At 43.4% G+C, this 25078-nt stretch overlaps 15 protein-coding genes across 15 annotated transcripts; 9 read left to right on the forward strand and 6 right to left on the reverse strand. All coding sequences in view use genetic code 12, as the record gives it.

The window, feature by feature from the left end:
• Positions 1-53: 53 nt before the first annotated feature.
• PGUG_04661 (putative metalloendopeptidase) lies at positions 54-2216 on the reverse strand (the record flags this gene model as incomplete). The annotated part of the gene is made up of 1 exon (XM_001482656.1): positions 54-2216. The coding sequence occupies one exon, from the start codon at positions 2214-2216 to the stop codon at positions 54-56; it is 2163 nt and encodes a 720-aa protein (XP_001482706.2).
• Positions 2217-2554: 338 nt separating this feature from the next.
• PGUG_04662 (uncharacterized protein) lies at positions 2555-4168 on the forward strand (the record flags this gene model as incomplete). Its single annotated transcript, XM_001482657.1, has 1 exon — positions 2555-4168. One exon carries the CDS (start codon positions 2555-2557, stop codon positions 4166-4168), a length of 1614 nt encoding a protein of 537 aa, XP_001482707.2.
• A 121-nt stretch (positions 4169-4289) lies between these two features.
• On the forward strand, positions 4290-7922 carry SMC3 (cohesin subunit; the record flags this gene model as incomplete). Its single annotated transcript, XM_001482658.1, has 1 exon — positions 4290-7922. The coding sequence occupies one exon, from the start codon at positions 4290-4292 to the stop codon at positions 7920-7922; it is 3633 nt and encodes a 1210-aa protein (XP_001482708.2).
• A 54-nt stretch (positions 7923-7976) lies between these two features.
• Positions 7977-8600, forward strand: PGUG_04664 (calmodulin; the record flags this gene model as incomplete). The annotated part of the gene is made up of 1 exon (XM_001482659.1): positions 7977-8600. The coding sequence occupies one exon, from the start codon at positions 7977-7979 to the stop codon at positions 8598-8600; it is 624 nt and encodes a 207-aa protein (XP_001482709.2).
• CMD1 (calmodulin) lies at positions 7991-8332 on the reverse strand (the record flags this gene model as incomplete). The annotated part of the gene is made up of 1 exon (XM_001482660.1): positions 7991-8332. The coding sequence occupies one exon, from the start codon at positions 8330-8332 to the stop codon at positions 7991-7993; it is 342 nt and encodes a 113-aa protein (XP_001482710.1).
• Positions 8601-8841: 241 nt separating the features above from the next.
• On the forward strand, positions 8842-12138 carry PGUG_04666 (deoxycytidyl transferase; the record flags this gene model as incomplete). Its single annotated transcript, XM_001482661.1, has 1 exon — positions 8842-12138. The coding sequence occupies one exon, from the start codon at positions 8842-8844 to the stop codon at positions 12136-12138; it is 3297 nt and encodes a 1098-aa protein (XP_001482711.2).
• Positions 12139-12211: 73 nt separating this feature from the next.
• On the forward strand, positions 12212-13369 carry HOS1 (histone deacetylase; the record flags this gene model as incomplete). Its single annotated transcript, XM_001482662.1, has 1 exon — positions 12212-13369. The coding sequence occupies one exon, from the start codon at positions 12212-12214 to the stop codon at positions 13367-13369; it is 1158 nt and encodes a 385-aa protein (XP_001482712.2).
• Positions 13370-13385: 16 nt separating this feature from the next.
• ALG1 (chitobiosyldiphosphodolichol beta-1,4 mannosyltransferase) lies at positions 13386-14765 on the reverse strand (the record flags this gene model as incomplete). Its single annotated transcript, XM_001482663.1, has 1 exon — positions 13386-14765. The coding sequence occupies one exon, from the start codon at positions 14763-14765 to the stop codon at positions 13386-13388; it is 1380 nt and encodes a 459-aa protein (XP_001482713.2).
• Positions 14766-14953: 188 nt separating this feature from the next.
• RAD14 (Rad14p) lies at positions 14954-16081 on the forward strand (the record flags this gene model as incomplete). Its single annotated transcript, XM_001482664.1, has 1 exon — positions 14954-16081. One exon carries the CDS (start codon positions 14954-14956, stop codon positions 16079-16081), a length of 1128 nt encoding a protein of 375 aa, XP_001482714.2.
• A 273-nt stretch (positions 16082-16354) lies between these two features.
• On the forward strand, positions 16355-18460 carry HSP90 (Hsp90 family chaperone; the record flags this gene model as incomplete). The annotated part of the gene is made up of 1 exon (XM_001482665.1): positions 16355-18460. The coding sequence occupies one exon, from the start codon at positions 16355-16357 to the stop codon at positions 18458-18460; it is 2106 nt and encodes a 701-aa protein (XP_001482715.1).
• A 174-nt stretch (positions 18461-18634) lies between these two features.
• Positions 18635-21196, reverse strand: PGUG_04671 (uncharacterized protein; the record flags this gene model as incomplete). The annotated part of the gene is made up of 1 exon (XM_001482666.1): positions 18635-21196. One exon carries the CDS (start codon positions 21194-21196, stop codon positions 18635-18637), a length of 2562 nt encoding a protein of 853 aa, XP_001482716.2.
• Positions 21197-21752: 556 nt separating this feature from the next.
• On the forward strand, positions 21753-22385 carry PGUG_04672 (uncharacterized protein; the record flags this gene model as incomplete). Its single annotated transcript, XM_001482667.1, has 1 exon — positions 21753-22385. The coding sequence occupies one exon, from the start codon at positions 21753-21755 to the stop codon at positions 22383-22385; it is 633 nt and encodes a 210-aa protein (XP_001482717.2).
• A 42-nt stretch (positions 22386-22427) lies between these two features.
• Positions 22428-23333, forward strand: SUI3 (translation initiation factor eIF2 subunit beta; the record flags this gene model as incomplete). The annotated part of the gene is made up of 1 exon (XM_001482668.1): positions 22428-23333. One exon carries the CDS (start codon positions 22428-22430, stop codon positions 23331-23333), a length of 906 nt encoding a protein of 301 aa, XP_001482718.2.
• Positions 23334-23409: 76 nt separating this feature from the next.
• On the reverse strand, positions 23410-23886 carry PGUG_04674 (uncharacterized protein; the record flags this gene model as incomplete). The annotated part of the gene is made up of 1 exon (XM_001482669.1): positions 23410-23886. One exon carries the CDS (start codon positions 23884-23886, stop codon positions 23410-23412), a length of 477 nt encoding a protein of 158 aa, XP_001482719.2.
• Positions 23887-23955: 69 nt separating this feature from the next.
• Positions 23956-25053, reverse strand: PGUG_04675 (putative serine/threonine protein kinase; the record flags this gene model as incomplete). Its single annotated transcript, XM_001482670.1, has 1 exon — positions 23956-25053. The coding sequence occupies one exon, from the start codon at positions 25051-25053 to the stop codon at positions 23956-23958; it is 1098 nt and encodes a 365-aa protein (XP_001482720.2).
• Positions 25054-25078: the final 25 nt, after the last annotated feature.

Consider the following 25078-nt stretch of genomic DNA (forward strand, 5'->3'; position numbering starts at 1 on the left):
AGAATAACGAGCAGACGAGCACATGAAATATTCACCTTCTTATTTACTGACCGTCACTTATATATAATGCCCAACCCGTCGAGCCAAGACCCGCAGTATCCATACATGCCTATGATTTCAAAGCCATGTGGCACCTCGAGAGTTGTGAGATGGCCTCCAGAAGCATTGCCATACATATCAGAACTTCTTCTATCGGTTTGAAATTGAACTGCGTCTATCCAGGCTCCATTCATAACACGAAACTTGACTATTTTCTCACCAGGCTGCAACACAAATTCCGAATAGTCGGGTTTTTCGTTGCCGATGAGAACAGACTTCATAGCCAAATTTGAGCCTCTTGGGGTCAGAGCACGGTCCTTCAATTTCCTAGACAATTTGTCCAAGTAGTTTCTTGGAGGAACCGGTGGAGCAGGCTGACTGGACTCTGAAGATCGAAAGAAGAACCGTATACCATCTAGAGCTCCTCCGTGGTAGATATGAATTTTCTCCACATGGTCCAAGTCGAGCCCAATCACCTGCTCAGGCTTATCTTTCTTGTTACCCAAAAGTTGACCCCGAATACCGCTAAGTTCTCCTCTGCCTAACCCAAAGTCACCTTTAATCACATTATCTTTGGAAGAACAGTACTTTTTAAAGTCCAGAATGTAAAGGTCGCCAGCCACCGACAAGACTCTGATGTCAAAATTCTCTCCAGCGTCATTCTTTCGCAGCTTGAGCTCCTGGTAGCATTGCTCGTAGTCTAGCATGATTTCTTGCTGCAATCCCGTGCCGCGGTAAGACTTTGGAAGATAATCGTGGTGCACTCTTGCCAAGTCACCTGAGCAGATTTCCACCATAAAGATACCCGAATCACATAATACCATCACCCCGTTGTTGGGAGTCAAATAACTTGTTGGTGCTCCGCCGCTGTCCCTATACGAGCGATTGGGCTTCATAGTAGTTGTGAATGTCTTGCGGAACCCAGGGTCTTGTTCGTCCACTGGTATGGAAAACGAATCGTGATAAAAGTATCTCATCAAATCCGTATCGTGCCAATGACACGAATTCGACCAAGTTCCGTCTCTTCTTATCATGTCTCCTCTCGTGTTTCTCTTCAACGACTCGAGTTCTCTAGTCATAAAAGAACGATTCCACCAAACGTAGTCTCGCAACATTACCCCGGATTCCTGATGAGGGCTTCCAAACGAATGGCCTATTTCGTGCATGAACGCACCCATGGTTATATTGCAACATTCCCAGCTGGTTCCACACTCGCCGCAATCGTTGGCTACGTCTTTACCGAGATGGGTGGCATCCAAGAATGAGGGAGTAATTTGGGCAAAGTTGACCGGCCATGAGTGTAGACCATGCGACCCAAAAATCGCAAGTTTGACTTCATTAGTTCCTCCTCCTAAAGCAGCATGGGTCAAAATCATATCCAACTTGGCGTCATAGTGGGAGTCCAAGTAAATACAGGCCGCCTGAATAGGAGTATCTCCATCTTTGTATGTCTTGAATATCTCTGGAGTATTCAGCACAAGATGGTTGGCATGGCCAAAAAGTTCGCCGGTTTTCTTGCCCTTGGGGTTCTGTTGAGCAATATCCGGGTCTCTTAACTCGGCCACTGTCAAGGGAGACCGAAGAACATGTACTTTGACTTCTTGGTGTGGAGTTGGTGATTCAACATTGTAACCGAAAATGCCCTGGTGCAGCACCGTTTCTTCGACAAACTGAAAAGACCGATTGCTAAACCCTACTCTTCTCATTTCGTCCTGGGTGAATGCTTGCATCATTCTAGCAGCCACTTTAAGTCGCTTTATGGCGGTTTGAAGGTTGGCCTGTTCACCTCTTTGGCGCTTATAAGCTGGCAAGTCGTAGGTTCCAGTCGAGTCCTTGGCCACAATCAAACACAAATGGACCGGCTTGTTGTTCAATTGCTTGTAGTTCAACACAAGATGTCCCTTTTCCGATACTTTTGGTTTACCGTTAAATGCCCCAAAACCATATGGATCAATCACACCATTTGCATAAACCTCGACCTCAAAGTTGTTCACACCTTCAGAAACGTGAACGTATGCTTTGAATTGACCCTCATTAACCTCAAACGTCTGTGGAGGAAACACTTTGTTTGCATTGTTGGTGAACTGGATGGTTCCACGATTGACTTTGGTGGTTCCATTAACAATGACAAGAGGAGAAGAAACGATCTCATTATCGTGAAATGCGAAGGAAACCATATCAAACTGGAGCTGTCAATGCAGATAGTAGTAGATATTGGCAAAAGTTCAAATATAGTCACTTTCCTGTAGCTGTCCTGTAGCGCCTGTTCCGCAGCATCCACCACGAGGCAGTCCGAGCCGCACTTGCGCAGGAGACATTCAAGAATTTTGGTAATGAGGTACGAAAAGCCGAAGGAAAAGAGAAAGATTCCGGTAGCTTATCACTAAACCAGAATCAGCTAATAAACGAAAATCGGCTAAATTCCTAATACCTAAAAAATATGGCCCTTGGTGCTGATGGCCATTGTGCAGTACTGTGGGGTTAAAGCGATGTCTGCCTGCAGTTGTATCATTGTATGAAGAGGTCAGCGGCCGCAATTGCTGCCGCACTGCATTGGAACGGCACAAAGTCCAAGAAGACCAAGGTTGAATCTGAGGTCGTTTCAGTACCTTCTGATGAAAGTGTAACTGAAATCTCATCCGATGAGCTGCTGACTCTGCTGAAAAATGAGCCGACTCCGCTGAAAAATGAACCAACTTCTGCCATCAAGCTCTTCTATAACCCCAGCTATGAACTCCACGATTCATTGAGCAAGCATGCTTCGGAGTACAATCAGGATACCGTGACATTGAACGAATTGATAGGAATCAAAGACCTTGATGAAACTTTTCAGTTCAACTTTAGTATTGATATACCGTTTTTTCTCACCCACATGCACCCTGAATTTGTCAAAAGAAAGAGAAAAATCACATTTATCACCGGAAGACAGCAATTGTCTGTTTTTGACGAAGAATTGCAAAATCTCTTGTCAATTTTCAATTTAAATGAAATCATCGCCGACCTTCCTGATCGGTTTGGAACCCACCACACAAAGATGATGATAAACTTCTTCGAGAACCAGCTATGCGAAGTGGTGATAATGACGTGCAATATAACCAAATTGGACATTGGTGGTCTTACCCAGATGTGCTGGCGTTCAGGTAGATTGGCTTTGGGTACCACCAAACCTGATTCAATGGGCTATCGTTTTCAGCGAGATTTGACAGACTACTTGAAGCGGTACAAAAAAAAGAAGCTCAGTGAGTTGGCAAACAGAATTATGGAATATGACTTTTCCAGCATAAATGTCGAGCTCGTAGCTTCGGCTCCAGGATATTTCGATATGGACGATATCACTACCAATAGCGAAGTGTATGGTTTTGGTAAATTGTACCAGGTATTGAAGCGCAACAATCTCCTTATCAAAGATACTTCAAAACATCACAATATGCTCTCACAAGTATCTTCAATTGCATATCCTGTGGTGTCTGAAAAGTTTCATACATCGTCCATTTTCACCCATATTTTATGTCCCCTTATTTTTGACGATCCACAATTCAGCATGCTTTCTCCTGGAAGGGAAACCACCAGAAACCACCAAAAATTGTACAACTATACCCCAACTATTGTATATCCTACTGCCCAAGAAGTGAGCCAAGCCAACGTTGGTTTCGGTGCTGGTGCTTCAATTCACTTCAACTACACCAGATCCCATGCCCATGAGAACCAATACAAGCAAAACATCCTCCCTTATCTCCATAAATGGACTTCCAAAGCCGATACCGCCGGCCGTAACCATGTTCCGCCGCACGTCAAGCTCTATCTATGCGATAACGGCGATGAGTGGAAATCCATAAAATGGGCACTTTTGTGCAGCCATAACCTTTCCAAACAAGCATGGGGTGCGCCAAAATCCAAAAATGGTAGAAAATACCATGTAGCAAGCTATGAACTAGGAGTATTGGTTCCTGGAACCCCACACACCCTTACACCAACATATCCCCACGACCACCTGAAAAATTGCTTGGCGCCACTAAGATTGCCTTTCAAGGTTCCACCAGAACCGTACGGTGACTCTGACCAGCCCTGGAGCCCGCATATGAATTTTGGAGAGTTAAAAGACCGTTTTGGTAACACATACCAGCCGTGATTTGCAGCCAAAGCATCCACACACCACCACACCAGTCCAACTCGAATAGATCAGCCTTACATGCAGCACCATCAACGCGTCGCGTACAACAACTCTATTTGCATCTTTTGTACCATTCCCAATGCATATAAAGCGTATTGTTATACAAGGATTCAAGACCTACAAGAATGCCACGGTGATAGATTTGCTCTCGCCTCATCATAATGTAGTAGTGGGAAGAAATGGATCAGGAAAATCAAACTTTTTCGCCGCTATTCGATTCGTTTTATCCGATGCTTATACTCATATGGAAAGAGAAGAGCGCCAGGGACTCATCCACGAGGGCAATGGAACCGTAATGTCGGCTTACGTGGAGATCATTTTCGATAATACTGATCGAAGGCTTCCAATATCGAAGGATGAAGTCGCAGTTCGGAGAACCATTGGTCTTAAAAAAGACGACTATTCGCTCGATTCAAAGTCAGCGACGCGTGCTGATGTGATGAACATGTTGGAAAGCGCTGGATTCTCGCGTTCAAACCCCTACTATATCGTTCCTCAGGGAAAAATTACCGGTTTGACCAACTCAAAAGACGCTGACAGGCTCGCTCTCTTGAAAGATGTCAGTGGGGCAAAAGTGTTCGAGACAAAGCTTAAAGAGTCACAGAAGGAGATGATGAACTCACATCACAAACGAGACCGTATTGATGAAGCGTTGAAGTCGATCGATGACCGGCTTTCCGATTTGCAGATCGAATCAAAGGATTTCAAAAAGTACCAAACTTTGGACAGAACGCGTAAAGTGCTCGAGTTTAAGATTTTTGACCGTGAGCTTTCGCAGTTGTCCAACCAAATTGATGAAATCATCGAGAAGCAAGACTCCTTCTCGGGAAAGTTACAACAGGACCTCGCCGAAATCGAAAAGAGAGAACGTGTATGCATCCAGTTGGAAGAAACCATCTCCAAATTGAACACCAGCCTCAAGGTAACGACTTTGGAACACGATCAAATAAATTCAGAGGTCAAGCAAAAACTCTCAGAACAAGCTGACAGAGAACTTAAACTTAAGGAATTAAAGACTCAACTCGAACGTGATGAGCAGGAGGCTGCTCTGCTGAAGCATCTGATTCAGCATTATGAACAGCTTGTTCGAGAATCCGAAAATAAGCTTCAAGAATTGCGTCCAAGGTTAGAAAAGGAGCGAAAGAGAGAGTATGAGATACGAGCAGAATTGCAGCAATTATCTTCTAAGCAAAGAGCATTATATTCGAAGCAGAACAGGTTCCTGAAATTTTTTAGTAAAGATGAACGTGATCAATGGTTGCAAGAAGAAATCAAGACGCTCACCACCGAAGTTGCCGAGAAGGAGGCGAAACTCACCCCAATAAACGAGCAAGTTTCTCAAATGGAGGAAGAGATATCACAGTTTACTGAGAAGGTCAGCCAGTTGAACGACGTACTTTTAGGTGGCGATCGGGCTGATATATTACTGTCCTTGCGGAGCAAGAGTAGTGAACTCAAGGCACGTATCACTGAACTTACCGACAAGCGGAAGAGCCTTTGGAGAGATGAGATGAAATATCGAAGCATGCAAGATTCATTAGCAAATGATCTTCAAAATGCCGAGCACACTGTTAACCAGACGATGGACCAGGCACAAGTACAGGGTCTAGCTGCTGTATCACGTTTAACACAACAATTGAATTTGACAGATTCTGTATATGGACCTCTCGCTGAGTTGTTTCACGTTAATGACAAGTACAAGACGGCAGCAGAGCTCATTGCAGGAGGCTCATTGTTCCATGTGGTTGTCGATAATGATAAAACTGCAGCCATTTTGATGGATGAGTTGATCAAAACTAAATCCGGAAGGGTGTCGTTTATTCCGTTGAACAGAATGAACCCACCTGTAGTATCTTATCCCGATGGCCAGGTACACAAGTGCATCCCTTTGATAAAGAAAATCAAGTATTCCGATGAGAATCTCGAACCTGTGATGCGGCAAATATTTGGTAGAGCATTGGTATGCAGCTCGTTAGCGAGCGGATCAGAACTAGCACGCCTGTTTAACTTAACTGCCATTACGCTTGACGGAGATAGAGCAGACAATCGTGGAGCTCTCACTGGTGGTTTCCGCGACTACAAGAGATCTCGGCTCGAAGCTTTAGAAATTCAGAAAAGAAAGAGAAATGATCTTAAGAAGACAGCAGATGACCTCGAAGAATGTTTGAATGCAATTGAGAAAGTGAATCAGGACATTACCGCTACGCAAAACTTGTTGCATCAAAACACGAAAGAATTGGAGGGCTTGGAAACATCCACCGAACCCATGAAAGAAAAGATAGCACAACTTGAGCAAAAGATTTCCAATAATCGCCAATCAGTAGATTCGCTTAACAGAACTATTGACACGCTTCAAAGCAACAAGGAAAGTTTACTCATGCGAATTGGACTACACAAGGAAGAATTGAACTCTGAATTTGCATCTTCGTTACTGGCACAAGAGCTTCGTGAGTTGGAAACTATTAATGCAAGCATCGCTAAGACGGAAAGCGATCTTGATCGTGCTGTAACAGAAACGTCGGAGCTCGAAGCCTTGGTAACCCAGCATGAAGCAGAAATAACTGACAACTACAGACCTCATCTCCACGCGATCCAGGCACACAAATCTGCGGATAGTCACGAAATAAAACTCAAGATCCAAGAGGCCGAATATGGTTTCAATAATGTTCAAACCCAGGTGAGGGAAGTTCAAAGCAGAATGGAAAAGCTAGATTCTGAGGTACAGAAGTTGACTTCTGAGCTCGACGACGCCAAAAAGTCATTGCAGGAAATGAATGAGCAACAGCTTCAAACAGCACAACAGATTGAAGACTTTAGAAAGTCGAACGAGAAAGATTTGTCGATGAAAACTGTTTTGGAAGCGAGAAAGGAGGAAGTGCAGAAGAGAATTCGTGATTTGGGAGCCATTCCAGAAGAAGCATTCCAGCTGGACAAGTACGAAAAGATGTCTTCGAATCAGCTCATGAACAAGCTCACACAGTTGAGTAGTGAGTTGAATAACTATTCACACATCAACAAGAAGGCGGTTGAACAGTTCTCCACGTTCAATAGACAGAGAGATGAGTTGAGCTCCAGAAGAGACGAATTAGAGCAGTCAAGAGAGTCCATTGATCAGTTGATATCCAATTTGCAACTGCAGAAAGCCCAAGCGATCACCAAGAGTTTCAAGCAGGTGGCTCTTAGCTTTAAACAAATATTCGAAACTTTGGTACCTGCTGGAACAGGGAAATTGGTGTTGCACCATCAGTCAACTAATACTCAAAACGAGGAGGTGTCACGAGGAAATGAAACCGGCCTCGATGCTGAAACGTTGGATACTCTGTCATTTGATGTTAATGAGTTTACAGGAGTGTCGATATCTGTCTCATTCAACTCCAAACACGACGAGCAGCAACGAATCGAACAGCTTTCTGGTGGCCAAAAGTCATTGTGTGCTATTGCCTTAATACTTGCAATTCAGAAATGTGACCCTGCTCCTTTCTACTTGTTTGACGAAATCGATGCCAATTTGGATACGCAATACCGTACGGCAGTTGCATCCATGATAAATGTATTATCGAAAGGTGCCCAATTTATTTGCACAACATTCAGACCTGAGATGCTACAGGTTGCCGACAAGTTTTTCGGAATCATGTACAGCAACAAGGTTAGTTCAGTAGCTGCTATCGACAAGGAAGAGGCACTTTCGTTTGTGGAGGGCCAAATAGTCTAAGCGATGAGCAAATACAATTTGAATGTGAATTAACGCTAGAACATTAATTGTAACATGGAGATAAATACCTATTTAGCAGCTAACAAGCGTGTAAATTCCTGGATATCAATTTCACCGTCGTTGTTGGTATCAGCTTCCTTGATCATTTGGTCTACATCTGCGTCCGACAACTTCTCACCAATAGAGGTTAAAACGTGTCTCAATTCAGCAGCACTGATCTTACCGTCACCATTTCTGTCAAACACTTTGAAAGCTTCGGCAATTTCGGCTTCTGAATCGGTATCTTTCATCTTTCTTGCCATCATCGTCAAAAATTCGGGAAAATCGATGGATCCGTCACTATTGACATCTACTTCGTTGATCATGTCGGTCAATTCACTCTCGGATGGGTTCTGTCCAAGCGATCTCATCACTGTGCCCAACTCCTTGGTGGTGATCTTGCCATCACTGTCCTTGTCAAACAAGGAAAAAGCCTCCTTGAATTCGGCAATTTGCTGCTCAGATAGTTTTTCAGCCTGTGTTAGTCATTCCAGTTACTTTTTCAGGCTTTTAAACGGGTATAAAAAGAGGATTCATTTCGATACAAATTTGGCGAAACGCGATACACAAATTTACAATTGTTACCCTTTAAAAAAAGCGTCCAAAAACAATCCTGGAGTATCCACAAGGACTGCTTAATGTAAATCGATTCCCCTTGCAGTCTCGCACGTCTATTCCATCTAATTGCACTTACCATTTGTACACGTAATTATTGCTACGAGTCGTGTTTTCAATGAATCGGGAACTCGCGCGCCTGCCTGCAGGACGAATGACACCTAAATTTAGACGTGTGCAGGATTCGCGCCTTGACTTTCGCCGTAATCAGGTCAAATTCGCGATGAGACGGCTGCGGTTACGATAATGATCCGGCGAAGTAAACATGCACACGCAGGACTCACAACGGCTGGATGACCAGTATCTGCAATATCTCCACTCGCTAGACGACGAAGAGCTTCTTAAACATATAAAGACTCTTCTGCAGGGAATTACTGAAAATGAAAGGCAACTTCCTGCTGCTCAATCAACACCCTCTGGGCCCAAAATCAGGTCTCAGGTCTCAAATGCAAGCTCAGATCCATTCGACGATGGCCTAGATAACGTTCTTCAAGACATAAGTGTTCCAGCTCCTTCTCCGGTTCCGAATCCGGCTCCGAATGGTGTTCACAGAAACACAGTTCATTCTTCGCCCACCAAAGGCGATAACGAAGTCGAAGCATCAGCAGCCATTGCTGCTTCTCTTGAGAGTGACAGTCTGTCAAGCGAAGAGGAAAAATACAAACCAAGTGAATTCGGTGATTACGGATCGTACTTTCAAAAGAAGAGAATAAAACAGCAAGAAACGGATGAAGCCTACGTCAAGTGGGATAGAGAGCGGCGGAAAATACAAGGTGAAGAGAGCTTCAACTCGGAAATCTTCAAGGGATGTGCTGTGCATGTCAATGGACACACTGAACCACTGATGGCTGAAATCCACCGACTAGTAATTATTCATGGTGGAACATTTATTGGGTATCTTTTGAACAAGGGAGTTGCAACACACATAGTTTGTGACAGATTGACACCTCGAAAACGAATCATGTTCAAAAACTACAGGGTGGTCAAAGCTCAATGGATCGTGGACTGCGTAGCAAAGGGCCAGCTCCTTCCCTGGGAGGACTATAGGCTTATTGACAATGTTGCGTATGATCAAAGCCGACTCTCGTTTGCAAAGGTGATCCGAGAGGAAGAGAAAGTGGAAGAGAAAGAGGAAGAGAGCAAGAATGACAAAGACGATGCCGAAGAAGATAAGTTTGAGGAAGAGGCTGAGGAGTTTGAGGATGAACCCAGTCCTCTAGAACTGCAAAAAGAACAAGACATGCAAGAAGCATCACAGGAAAGTCGCAAAGAGTACATCACTTATATCAACGAACGTCAGAGGAGCGATCAGAAAACAACCTTTGATGCCAAACATCCGGATTTCATTGAGCATTTCTTCTCGAACTCACGGCTTCATCACCTCAGCAGCTGGAAAGCAGACTTGAGACGTCAATTTCTAAGGCGTATAATTGGAACAAAGCAATTTACGGAACACAAGGGTGTAAAAACTGGCAAAAGCGTTATACTTCATGTGGATTTTGATTCATTTTTTGTCACAGCCTCCTGCTTGAGCCATCCAAATCTTGACATAAAGAAGCAGCCCATAGCTGTTAGTCATGGAACCAAGACCTCAGATGTGGCCAGTTGTAATTATGTTGCAAGACTGTTTGGCATTAGAAATGGTGAATGGGTAGGTCGGGCGATGAAAAAGTGTCCCGAATTGATTGTGATAGAATATGATTTCGATGCTTATGAGCGATGTTCCAAAGAACTATACAATTTTTTGATTGACTCCAAGATTTTCGATTCTGTGTTTCCTGTGCTGATTGACGAGGTGTTGCTCGATGCTACAACTTATTGCTCTAATTCGTTCAGTGACAGCACTTTTGAACAACGAGTCCACGACCTAAGCAAAATGATCCGAGAGAGAGTCTATGAGTTGACACTGTGCCCAGTCAGTGTGGGTGCATCGTATAACGTTCTTCTTGCAAAACTTGCACTTCGAAAAGCAAAACCAGATGGTCAATTTCAGCTCTTTGATAATGTGGAGCAGTTCTTAACTGACATCAAGGTCAATGATCTACCTGGCGTTGGCTATAGTCACTCGGAAAAGTTGCAAGAAATAATGAATACCTCTAGTATTCCTACTGCCGGAGAAGTCAGACAGCTCTCACTCACGAAACTTATCAATGTTCTCGGAGAAAAGACAGGCCAAAAGCTTTACAATTATGCAAGAGGAATCGATCTGACATCAATAAATATCGACTTGACCAACAAAGAAGCAGTTTTAGGCCGCAAGTCCGTATCTGTTGATGTCAACTATGGTATTCGGTTTGATACCGTTTTACAGCTTGATGATTTCTTCATGAGACTTGCTAAAGAATTGTACAAAAGGCTAATATCGCTAGGCATCTGTGGATCACAAGTAACTCTCAAACTAGCCAAGAGAGCCGCTGGTGCTCCAGTAAACCCGCCAAAATACCTTGGTATGGGTCGGTGTGATTTTGTTAGCAAATCTTCAAGACTTGGTATCCCCACTAATGACTGGGGTGTTGTTGGTTCAGAACTCAAATCATTGTACAGAATGTCTCAAGTCCCTGTTCAAGATTTGCGTGGCATCGCTGTAACTATGACAAGACTTGAAGACGTGGACTCCTTGGCCAAATCGAAGCAAGCTCAACTACCATTTTACCGCTCATCTGATGGACCTGTTGAGAAACAGAAAACACCTGTACGCAAACAAAGTAAGGAAACCAAAGTAAGTAGGGAAGATGTGGCTAATTTGGGAATAGACTGGGATGTCTTGCAAGAGCTACCTCCAGAAATTCGAACCGAAATTGAAAGCGAGTTGAATCGTCGAAATCTAGGGTCCAGCAGGTTAAATAAAGCTCGAGGAAAGGCATATCTCCAGCAGCTTTTCCCTTCACAAGCTGGAGCACCGGCACCATATATTCGGACTGTTGAAGCCAAGAGTTCTCCTAAGAAACGAAAAACTGCCTCCAAATCACCACTGCCTCAGAAACCTCGAGAACCTGTCGTGTTCAGCGAGAACAGCTCGTATGATATGTCGGTTCTTGACCAACTTCCACTGTCTTTACAAGAGGAAATCAAGAGGGACATTGAGTATAAGAAAAAGATCAAGAAATACGACACCACGTCGATGAGAGACAAGCTCATGAACGTCAAAAGACTGATAGTAAAAAGCATAGACGATGAATGGCTCTCTACAAGAGCGTCATTGAGCACTTTGCCCAAGTTTCAAGGTGAAACCTTATCGGTTCGTACCATCATGATCAAGATCAAAGAATGGATTGAGATGTCGTTGGAACAACAAGGTCCACACCGCGATGATGTGGAACTATTCATGACATTCTACAAGGATCTTTTGGCACAAAACGATATCTTTAGGTGTCTTTCAATTGTGAAACACATCAAGCTTCAACTAATTAAGCATCAGGCAAAAGTGAACTACGAACCCAATGACTTTGTCGAAATAGGATTGAACGAATGGAAGCTGATACTACAAGACAAGATAATCGCTGCATTTAAAAGCCATTGCGAGCACAATAACCTCAAAGTAGATAACGAGTATGTAACATGAAAATTATAACGAGTACTTAACATGACAATTGTCGCGAACTTTTCATTTTGCAACATTAGATCAACTATGAAGCATGGACTCGTATGTCAACCGTAGAATATGGAATACCATTTCCGACCATATGGATGAGATCACTGATCTCTTGCCCTCCAACACGGGCAGAATGTCGCTCACAACTTCCTTAACTCGAGCTTTAAAAGTTGATCTTGGATGCGATGTAGTTGAAGCTAAAGATGCAACCGATAAAGAATTGACGAGTTTTCACGGAAAAGAGTTTGTGACCGAATTGCTAAGGCAGAGAGGAAGCAACGTTGAGGAAATTGACGACGAAAAGGAAGCTCATTTCAATAAAACAAGCCATCTTGAAAAATTTGGTCTTGTCTACGATTGCCCACTTTTCTGTGGATTGGACAGATATGTCAGGGCTGTGGCAGGATCTAGTATCAATTCCGCGAGGAAACTTCTATCAGATACAAAAGACCATCTATTAGCCATCAATTGGTATGGGGGAAGGCACCACTGTCAAAAGAACAGAGCAGCTGGATTCTGTTACGTTAACGATATTGTCATGGCTATCAATGTACTTCGACGAAGGTACCGCAAAGTTTTCTATCTTGATCTTGATCTCCATCACGGTGATGGGGTAGAATCTGCTTTTGAGCACTCTAGCAGTGTTTTAACATGTTCTATTCACCGCTATGACGTTGGGTTCTTTCCTGGAACTGGTAGTTTAAAGAGCAATACTGCTACCAAGGTCAATATTCCAACAGAGAAAGGACTTTCAGACAAAACTTTGGCCACAATTATGGCAGAAATCGTCTATCCAGTCATTCTGAAATTCAAACCTGATGCTTTTGTTGTACAATTAGGCTGCGATGGTCTCTCTACAGATCCAGCTAAGGAATGGAATTTGACTATTCAGGGTATGGGAAGCATAGTTGAAGATCTCTTGCGGTTTGTGGAGCCAAAACCATGTCTTTTTCTTGGCGGTGGAGGATACAACCATACAGAAGCTGCCAAGTTTTGGACATATATTACCAGCATAATCTCAGGAATCGACACTGTTCGCAATATTGACGAAATACCAGACCACAAACATTTGGAAGAATACGAGCACGATGGCTACTTGTTCTGGACTCCCAAGAATACGACAGCTCGAAGTATTGCGGACAGAAACACTTCTAATTACCTTCATGAAGTCAAGACAACAATCTTGACCAATTTTTCATAACTATTCGAACGGAGGCTTAGTCGAACTCGAATCGTGGCTTCATAACACGATTCCAGTTTTCGTTCCATCGTGTATGGCTTTCCTCTATAGCTCCATTTTTGAGGCGGTTCAACTTTTCTTGGTCCCTGAAAAGATGCTCCAAATGCTGGCAAATGACCTTTGCCTGATCTTTCCCCGTGACAACGACTCCATTATAGTCATGCTTCACCAACTCGTCTATAGCGGGAAAGTCCAAAGAAATAACCGGAATGCCGCAACCAAAAAAGTCGACGATTTTCATGGGTAGATCAATACCACTGGATGATGTGTGTAAAGAAACACCAAGGTCAGCTATGGCAAGTACTACTGGATAATCTTCAACACTGAGCCATGCTGTCTTGACGATAACTTTTTTCAGGAACCGAAGGTCCTTTACTCTTTCCCTGAATGCTTGCTTCAAAGGACCCTTCCCTGTAACGATCAAAAGTAAAGGTTCGTTTTTCTCTGATGAATCGTAATACTTCAAGGCATCCAACAAAATATTGAAATCCTCATCTGGGGTGAATGAAGTGGAGCTGACCAAAATCTTGTACTTGTCGACGCCGGTAATGTCTTGGAAGAGAGGATGTGAGTTGAGAATGTCCATTTTAGTGGTTTCAAGTTCTTGCAATGGCTTGAACGAAGATGCTGGTCTATCATGTAATGTGGAGATTTTTTTCGAGTTCATGCCAAAATCACTCACAAGGAATCGTTTCATTCGTTTTGTAACTGTCAAATTGTAGAATGCAAATCTTCCAAGTATCATTTCGTACAACTTTAAAAACCGAACCAATGGGTGGTTTTCATTATTATATTTGAGGTTGAGGATGCTGTAGTTGAGATTGTGCCAATCTATAATGATTTTTGTGTTTCTACTGAACAATTTCACAAAAATTATGCTGATGAGAAGAAGTGGCATTGATGGAGGGTTTTGGATCATGATGTAGTCTATTCCACGCAACTCGAAAAGCAAGGAAAACAAAGACACTACTTGCATGCAAATTTTCTCAATTGCAAAGAGAAGAAATGGCAATCCATGGTTTTCCACCATTGGAATGGCTTTGATATCAATATTCACATCTTCAAGAATCTCATCTGAGGGTTCACTTTGCAAGTATCCACACAACGAGACGTAGTAATTGAGCTTTGAAAATGAAAGCGAATGGTAGCACATACGCGGAGAATGACCCAAATCGCCAAGAACTATAATAGCGATCGATTTTCGGTTACCAGAAAGAGTCCTTTTGGCAGTGAAAAATGGCAAGATGAAGTAGGCCAAAAGTGGTAAACATAAATAGAACGCCACGAGGTATTTGACCGACCAGCCGCCCCAGCTGAATGCCAGCTCAAAACCTTTGTATTTGATGAACTCTCCCATATTAGATACAATGGCTAAAACGCACCTAGTTTTAGATATCGTGGGTCGCTAGTGTGCGTGGGTGTATGGATGTACAGTATATCAGTAATTTGCTGCAACTATTTCTAATCTAATGGCTTTTGCGAAGGGGGCGCTTACGGAAGAGCAAAGAAAGCGTATTGTAAGTTTCTTTTGCAGATTAGTGTACCATGTATCGACAACTAACTCAGGAGGAAAATAGACAGCGAGCTTTGAATCGAATACAGCGAAAACAGCATGGAGATAATTCACTAGCGGCAAATGTATCTTTGAAAGAAGGACCAAAAGATGGTTCTGTGAAGCAAACAACCTCACTTTCACAGATTATAAGTGGAGCTGACCACAAGAGAGCTAGGGTGGAGTTGACTGGAGAGCAAAAGAAGAGAATTGAAGAAAATAGGCGGCGAGCTTTGGAGCTCAAGCTAGAAAGAGAGAGAAACAATCGAGACGCAACCTCTAATTCAGAGAAAGCACACATTCCCGAGCATGCAAAGCAGGCTCTTAAGGACAATAAGACCAAAAATGGCCCTCAGGGCTTGAGACCGTCGATCAACCGGAAAGAGTATATTGAGTTTGATTTCGCGACAATGAAGGATTCTCGGGGTGGGTTTATTGAAGATGAAAGTGGCAGCGGTGGCAATGAAAGTGGTACAGACCTGAAAAATGAATCCAAAACTTTAGAGGAGTGGAAGGAACAGCAGAAAAAAAACCAGCATATAGTGAGAGACTTGGCCCCTCCAGTGGATATAGCCGCAGCACCCAAATGTTTCGAGTGTGGATCGTTGGAGATCGATCCTAACTTGTACCTGAACTTTGGTCATGTGCGTGTGTGTAGACCTTGTGCCAAGGCCAAACCAGAGAAGTATGCCCTACTTACGAAGACAGAATGCAGGGAGGACTACTTACTCACCGATCCCGAGTTGCGAGATGTTGAATTGCTTCCACGGATTGAAAAGCCGAACCCCCATGGTTTCTCGCGGATGCAATTGTTCCTTCGTTTTCAAGTAGAGCAGTTTGCGTGGAAAAAATGGGGCCTGGCGGAGAAACTAGATGAAGAATGGGAAAGACGAGAAAAGGCTCGCCTCGATCGTCGCGACAAAAAGTATAATGAAAAATTGAAGGAAATGAGAAAAAAAACCCGCGCGGAAGAATACACTAGAAAGCTCCGCAACGGTCAAAATCTAGGTGAGCGTCACTCTCACCAGTGGTCGCAAGCAATTGCCATGCCAGGGAACGCCAATATGGTCAAACGAAGGTGCATAGATTGTGGGTTAGAAACAGAAGAGTTGGTGATTTAGCTAATGAGAAATGAGAATTAAAGGATAGCGTAGACATCCGATCAAGAACGGACCAACATGTTTAGTTTCGCAGCTGGTGTTTTCGCGGCTACTGATTTTGCAGTCGATTCGCAGTCGATCAGTCAACAGTTTGGCCCGCGACTGCACACACGCCATCGTGTCTCACCCACGCGGTAGAACCCGGTGGAACCTTCGACGCCTGCGGCTGCGTCGAATTTTGCAACATATAAAAAGATTCCTGTCCGTCCTCAACCTCGTTCCACAGTTTCTAATATGTCTGACGCTAAGGTTGAAACCCACGAGTTCACAGCTGAGATCTCTCAGTTGATGTCTTTGATCATCAACACTGTGTACTCCAACAAAGAAATCTTCTTAAGAGAATTGATCTCCAATGCTTCTGATGCTTTGGACAAGATCAGATACGAGGCTTTATCCGACCCTTCTAAATTGGAGTCTGAGCCTGAATTGTTTATCAGACTCACTCCAAGACCCGAACAGAAGGTTTTGGAAATCAGAGATTCTGGTATTGGTATGACTAAGGCTGACTTGGTGAACAACTTGGGTACGATTGCTAAGTCTGGTACCAAGGCTTTCATGGAGGCATTGTCCGCTGGTGCCGATGTTTCCATGATTGGTCAATTTGGTGTCGGTTTCTACTCCTTGTTCTTGGTGGCTGACCATGTTCAAGTCATCTCCAAGCACAACGACGATGAGCAATACATCTGGGAATCTAATGCCGGTGGTAAATTTACTGTCACTTTGGATGAGGTCAACGAGAAAATCGGCCGTGGTACTGTCTTGAGATTGTTCTTGAAGGAGGACCAATTGGAGTACTTGGAGGAGAAGAGAATTAAGGAGGTTGTCAAGAGACACTCTGAGTTCGTTTCTTACCCAATTCAATTGGTTGTCACCAAGGAAGTTGAGAAGGAAGTCCCATCCGAAGAAGAAGAAAAGAAGGAAGAAGAGGGCGAAGACAAGAAGCCCAAGTTGGAGGAAGTTGACGATGAAGACAAGAAGAAGGAGACCAAGAAAATCACCGAAAAGGTTACCGAGACCGAAGAGTTGAACAAGACTAAGCCTTTGTGGACTCGTAACCCTTCAGATGTTACTCAAGACGAGTACAATGCTTTCTACAAGTCTATTTCCAACGACTGGGAAGACCCATTGGCTGTCAAGCACTTTTCTGTTGAAGGTCAATTAGAATTCAGAGCTATCTTGTTCGTTCCAAAGAGAGCTCCATTCGATGCTTTCGAGTCTAAGAAGAAGAAGAACAACATCAAGTTGTACGTTCGTCGTGTTTTCATCACCGACGATGCTGAGGAATTGATCCCAGAATGGTTGAGTTTCGTCAAGGGTGTTGTCGACTCCGAGGACTTGCCATTGAACTTGTCCAGAGAAATGTTGCAACAAAACAAGATCTTGAAGGTCATCAGAAAGAACATCGTGAAGAAGTTGATCGAAACTTTTAACGAGATTGCCGAAGACCAAGAACAATTTGACAAGTTCTACTCTGCGTTCTCCAAGAACATCAAGTTGGGTATCCACGAAGACCAACAAAACAGATCAGCCTTGGCTAAGTTGTTGAGATACAACTCCACCAAGTCTTCTGAAGAAACTACTTCTTTGTCCGATTACGTTACTCGTATGCCAGAGCACCAGAAGAACATCTACTACATTACTGGTGAGTCTATCAAGGCTGTTGAGAAGTCTCCATTCTTGGACGCTTTGAAGGCTAAGGGATTCGAAGTTTTGTTCTTGGTTGACCCAATTGATGAGTATGCCATGACCCAATTGAAGGAGTTCGAGGACAAGAAGTTGGTTGACATCACCAAGGACTTCGAATTGGAAGAATCTGAAGAAGAAAAGGCCGAGAGAGAAAAGGAAGTCAAGGAGTTTGAGCCATTGACCAAGGCTTTGAAGGACATTTTGGGTGACCAAGTTGAAAAGGTTGTTGTGTCCCACAAGTTGGTTGATGCTCCTGCTGCTATCAGAACTGGCCAATTCGGCTGGTCCGCTAACATGGAGAGAATCATGAAGGCTCAAGCTTTGAGAGACACCACCATGTCCTCTTACATGTCGTCCAAGAAGACCTTTGAAATTTCTCCAAAGTCTTCTATCATCAAGGAGTTGAAGAAGAAGGTTGACGCCGACGGAGCTGAAGACAAGACCGTTAAGGACTTGACTACTTTGTTGTACGAAACTGCTTTGTTGACTTCTGGTTTCACTTTGGAAGAGCCATCGTCGTTTGCCGGTAGAATCAACAGGTTGATCTCCTTGGGTTTGAACATCGACGAAGACGAAGAACCTGAGGCAGAAATCGGTACTTCCACCAGCACAACTGAGCCAGCAGCTGAGTCTGCTATGGAGGAAGTTGATTAAACGTCTGTTATGAGAATTGGTAGATAAGATTCTTGTTCATATATATTAATAGTACACGAGGTGAAAGTGAGTTTTTTGTAGAAATTTTTCATTTGATCTCATCAATAAAGCACTATATATGCTTATGATAATTGACCATTTACATAGTTCATTCTAATGATATCTGACTCTCAACTACTTCTTTGCTAATGAAATATCAAGCAATTCTTTGATATAGTCGAGAACTATCGACGCTTGTTCTCTCGTCAAAATATCCTTGTCTGTCGAACTGATATAATTGAGAATCTCCCACACTTTTGATTTGTATTCTGGGGGGAATGGGACTTTGTCCGTCAAAGAGGTTCCTTCTACCAAATCATTGATTAAGACAACAGCAGCTCTTCGCATTACTGAAGAATCGACATCGGTCTCAAGCTGCAAAATACCAATAGCACAGTCTAGTGCATTCTCGATTCTGTTCAAAATTCCCAACGGATTTGTCTTGCAACAAACTCCTAGCAACGACATGGCTGACATCCGGAGACGAGAGTCCACTGATTTTTCGTCACTTCTTCGTATTAAATGCAAAGTAGCATCAGCTACCGTTTCTGCCAAAGAACCTGAGAATGCACTGCCCTTCCCTTGAATGTAGCGTAAGAGAACCTCGCCAACCTTCAACCTTTCATCCAAATCTGACCCTTCCAGGTTATCTTGATCAGGATAGGCATATACTCTAGTCAATATATTCACCACATCTTTCTCGTCCCAATGTATGAGACTCTCCAAACCTTTGATTGCGTTCAAGTATACGAAGGGATCGGAGTCCTTCAACTGATTCAAATGTAAATTCAACACAAACTCGAGTGTTATAACTTCACTCTTTTCTTCAACAAGTGATCGTAAAAGATACAACCCATGGGCTCGAACAGGTACCAATGGATCATTGAGACTTATGATAGCTTTCTTCAACGTTTGCTTTTGAGCCTCTTTTGCACTCGAGATTGGTTTATCACCTTCAAGCACTGTGTTGATTCTCTCAGAGAAGGAACCAATGGTAAGTTTCAACTGGTCATCTCTGACATTTTTTTGGACTTTTTTCAACACCAGCACAAGCAGTCTCAACAAGTCTATGCATTGTTTGTCCAACGATAATGTAGACTCGGAAATAATTGCTGAAGTTAGTTCAAGAGCAACATTGATGGTATGCGTAGACAGTTGGGTTTCAACTTCTTCGTCCTCATCATCAGAATCTCCTTCGTTGACAGTTTCGTTTAAAAGACTCGACTTAGTTTGCTCTGGTGTTGTTTCGGCAAGCAAAATATTGTATACAAGTTCAAGCATACCAAACGGCGTCCTTGCCAATTTTTCTTTAAATTTGTTACCAATGGATTCCAATAAGCGCAAGTCAACCAACACAAAAAATGGGTCTTCATCTCCATCAATTCGTTGTGAAGTATCCGTTTTCAACCACCGTTTGAGAATGGACAAAAACATGCTCTGAATTAAGGATTCGTCTAGGTCTTCACAGAGCTCAACAAAAGCAGCACAGCTCTCATCTAATTCTCCAAGGAATGAATTGATTCGCTTATCAGACGAAACGCTTGACTCATCCAAGCCGTTTAGTTTTCTTTCAATTTGGGGTAGCTGATTGGGGCCCATAGCAAAGGCCCAAAATTCACCACCGTCAACAGTAAGGTTTTTAGCAATATCAGTGAGAAAGTTGGACGTCGAATCTGAGAGTAATAGAAAACCTCTCAAAATTGCCTTTATCACCGCTTCAGGTTGCAGGTTCCGACGTAGAAACTTGAAGTATGACCATAACTGGATTAGAATTGGAGAGAATACAGCCATCATAAAGTCTTTTGGTAGACCATTTTTCGTTAGCGAAAGGAGGACATTGATGTTGTTGTTCAACAGAGTTTCAGAAACGATCACTTCTGAGTGAACATCATTTGTAGGATTGAAGCAAGACCAGAATTTCTTCAAGAAAAAGTCGTTCAGAACTAATTGATTTTTGTGCCAAAGAAGCTCCATGAAATGACATATGCAGTTGGCCACAATTGGGCGATTAATGTTGACTAGCAAGTTGTACGCTTGTTCTCCGATGCTGTCGAAATAAGCACCTGTTGGAACTGACTTTGGTTTGGAGAGTACAACTCTCGCAACATGGTCAAATGCCTCTGTGCTGATATTCTCCTTATCGCGGAGGCCACAAACGAGCTCAATCAACGCTAATAGGCCATCTTTTCTCGGGGCGTTGTAGTGCAAAAGTTGCAATTGGGACATAATGAATTGCTTAAAGTAGGAAGGAGAAGGACTGGCTGCAAGTAGAGAATAAGTCTGCATGAGCTCATAAGTTTCAGGAATGGAAGCAACATGAATGTGCTGTTTTGAAAACTTTTGTCGCGTGGAGGTACCAAAGTAAGGTATAGTTGATAATGCCGCTGAAATAGTAAGAAAGTCCGAGTAGCCCGTGCCTTTGAGAAGCAAATCCTTCACGTCCAGATCCACCAGAAATAACTTTGAAAAGCCTTCATAAATCAATACCAAAAGCTTTTCATTCTGGGTGAAGCTTTCAGTATATGAGTCGCCTGGCTGTGGCTTAACTGGCGCTATCTTCAATGGCTTTTTGGAAGTGTGGAACAGTCGCAACTGGCGCTTTTCAATAGGAATACCGATTTTAAAAGGCGATAATGCAGAGTATACGCCTTGAATAACAATGATATTGACCCAATTTGCTGAATGTTTTGATATCATGCAATGATATTTTTATGAGAAGTTTGTCTTCATGTTGAACTTCTTCCGAGTAGGTTTGTACTTGTTGGAGATATGAAAGTAGATGCTCAATTACTTTATAGCGTTCTTCAAATCCTTGTGAAACTATGTCAAGCCGCTTACTCAAGGTATCAATGTCTAGTGACTCGAGGGGACCATCTACAATGGTTTCAAGCTTGATGAATAAATGATCTAGCTTTGTATTGCCTTTAAATTGAGGTTCATTTAATCCTTTTTTAGTCTCTTCAGCAGTCCTTCGTATTGTTTTCTTTGGTTTCTCTTCGAAAGGATTGTTCTTGGGTCGTCTAGGGGCACCCAAGTCTTCTATCTTGGGTGGCATTTTGGTTGTGGCGATTAGCAAGAAGACTATATGGTGCACTGTCTGCAGGCACACGCTATCAAATTTCTCGATGAGCATCGAATTAGATTCCACTGTGTACTAGTATTATACAGCCCAGAGCCACTTTTGAGACGTTTGAGACCCAGCAAGCCAGAAAACTGAACCTATAGGTGAAATTGATCAAACCAGATTCAAAAAATGACGACTGAATTGACACAGGAAGAGATGGATGCCGTCATCTACGACGCTCGTGAAGGTGATTTGCAAACATTGAAGGAAATATTTACAGAAATACTGCCCCAGCTATTGACAACAATCAAGGACGACATAACATTAAGCACCCCCGTACACATGGCTGCTGGAAATGGCCATTTCGAGGTTGTTAAATACCTTTTGAGTATCCTTCCCAAAGAAGAAGCCAAGCAAATAGCATCAAAACCCAACGAAAGCGGCAATACTCCTTTGCATTGGGCTGCCTACAATGGCCATTTGGACATTGTCAAGCTTCTTTGCGAAGAATACAACAGTGATGTCTTTGCAAAGAACGCCGTAGGCCACGATCCAATGTTCGAGGCAGAGAACAATAATCACAGTGAAGTTGAAAATTGGCTTTTAAATAAGTATGCTCCCGAAAATGCGTTCAAGGTGGAGGAAAATGGCGAAGATACAAAGATTACTTATACTCCAGGAGATGTTAGCAGAGAGGCCGACGAGGCTGCAAAAAAGGCTCAAGAAGACCAAAGCAAAAATTCTCAAAAAAACGGTGGTAAAGAAGCTGGTAATGCCACTGACACTATTACCCAGCAGACGGAGAAACTCGACATCAACTAGACTGTAAACTATCCATATAGACCCCCAATCATTATCTTTCCCATGTTCTTGTGTGTGCAGTCGTGTGTGGCAGAGACTGAAAATTTTATATTGAATGTGAGCAAAAATCAGATTGTAATCATGAGTGACTTAGGATTTGATCCCACTTTAAAGAAGAAAAAGAAGGCCAAAAAGCCGGAAAGCGATGTCAGCGAGTCCCCAGCACCCGCAGGAGAAATCGACGACATGTTTGCAGGCTTGAAAAAGAAGAAAAAGTCGAAAAAGCCTGTTGACGATACCACCGAAGCGTCTGCTTCACCCGCCGCCGACGATTTGACCGATACATTTGGCGACCTCACGCTCAAAAAGAAGAAGAAGAAGTCAGTGAAGAGCCTGGATGCCGCCGACTTTGACCAGCAGTTAGAAGAAGCTGGTTTAGAAGACATCAGCCAAACCAACGACGACGACAACTCGGCTTCCACCGCAGGAGGTCCACCTTACGAGGACTTGTTGTCGAGATTCTTCGGTATTCTTAAGAAAAATAACCCCGAGCTCGCCGGAAATCGATCAGGACCCAAGTTCAGAATCCCACCACCAGTGTGTCAGAGAGAAGGTTCCAAGAAAACGCTTTTCGCCAATGTCCAAGAAATCGCCACCGTGTTGCAAAGAAACCCCGAGCACTTGATACAGTTTTTGTTTGCGGAATTGGGTACCAGTGGATCTATCGATGGAGAAAAGAGATTGGTGTTGAAGGGTAAGTTTCAACCCAAGCAGATGGAGTCGGTGTTAAGACGTTACATTCTTGAGTATGTGACGTGTAAGACATGTAAGTCGATGAACACCGAATTGAAGAGAGAGTCCGCCAACAGATTGCATTTCTTGAGCTGTAAAGCATGTGGATCCACCAGATCGGTGTCGTCCATCAAGACCGGTTTCCAAGCGCAAATCGGAAAGAGAAAGAGAATGTAATGCCTTGTATAATAATACATCAGTAACAGTAGAACTAGTGATGAAACAGTAGAATCTGGTGAAAATGGTTGTCATGCTAATTTTGTGATTCCACCAACTTCCTCAATGACAAACACGCCGACCCCACGTTTTCGTTGGTGGTCATGTAGTCCACAATATACTGGTTGAGTACAGCAGCCTGCTCGTGTTGCAGCCGTCGTACGATTTCGTTGACAAACCTTTCATGTCCTCGTAAACTAGCTATGCGTTTACGACAGTTTTCCACATCTTTGTCCAGCAAACTGGAATTTTGATACAATTCTTCGAGCTTTTCAGAGTCCAAGACCTCACCCTCGGAACCTTGGCTCTTCATTAGGCTCCCAAGAGAGTCTGTACTACCTAATTTCAACCGCGTTTCGGCAGCTGTAGGTGCTGGAAGTTCAGTCGACGGAGACCGATCCATGCCTACCCTGCGACTCCTACTGGCTTTTCTTTTGCCCATTGGTGGCCGCGGGATCACGGCTGGACAGTCGTTCCATCCTTCCATGGGGACACCTTGCTGATAGACGGTCATTATGAGTTCAGTTTGCACATGGAACCGTGAAATTACACGATGTTTGTGCAGGACTGAAGATCAAGACGTTCAGAGTCTGGAGATGGAAAGGGCCGACTCGAGCAACTGGTCAACGGACGGACGGTTTTGGGGGTCTAGTTTGAGGCAGTCATCAATCAAGTTAATGAGTTCTGGTGAAAATTTGTGGTTGGTGGGAACTGAGTACTTGCCCTGGGTGATGGCTAGGTTGATATTTGCACCCTGTTCAATTTCAAGTTTTTCGAATGGAGAAAGACCAAAACAACAGCAGTACAAAAGGCACCCCAAGGACCAAATATCGGTCTTTTCTGTGATGTTTGCGCCGGTTGAAACGTCGAGTAATTCGGGTGCACGGTACGGAAGCGTGCAATGTTCCTGAGCAAAATCGGTTAAACTTAAAGCCTGCTGCCGAGTGGTAACCGTAACTCGAGCCTTGGAACATGAGCCAAGGTCTACAAGAACAGGAAGACCCTCGGCGGATAACATGACATTGGCAGGTTTGATATCGTGATGAGCATATGGAACCAACTCGCGGAGTTCGGTACCACCGCTCAATCCTCCCAATTCTTCACCCTCTTCGGCGTCACTTCCCCCAGGAAGCAACTCGTCCTCCTCGGGGTTTTGCGACTCACCTTCAACCATATTGGACGTTCTTGAGGTGCCGGTTCCAGAGTACTTGTGCATGATTTGAAGTCCACGACAAACACCAATGAAAATCCGAAGAACTTCTGGTTCCTCCATAGATGTGTTGTTTAGCACCCGGTAGTTGATCTCGTCTTGCACAGATTTGTGGAAATATGGTAAAAGGATATAAATAGTATAGGAGCCATCAACATCAGGGATAATGGCATCGTCAATTGACTGGACAATATACGGTGTTTTTGAGTTGGCAAACCGGTGATAGTTGTTGATTTCTTTGATAGCGTTCTTGTATGTCTCGTCATTCGTTCCAAACGGACATCGGATTTTTTTTAAAGCATATAACGATGATGGGTTGCCCTTGAGCGATACCAAATAAACGTACGAAAAGCCTCCTTCCCCTAATAAACGGATGATTTTGTACCTGCTGTCATTGAGACTCACAAGCGGAGCCAGAAGGTCCGGAAAACACGGTAAACATTTGCTAAAAGCGCCAATGATCACCTCCATTTTATCTATTATCTCACTCGAGTTG

This window comes from Meyerozyma guilliermondii, genomic scaffold, assembly GCF_000149425.1.
Source record: "Meyerozyma guilliermondii ATCC 6260 scaffold_6 genomic scaffold, whole genome shotgun sequence".
Taxonomy (NCBI): Eukaryota; Fungi; Ascomycota; class Pichiomycetes; order Serinales; family Debaryomycetaceae; genus Meyerozyma; species Meyerozyma guilliermondii.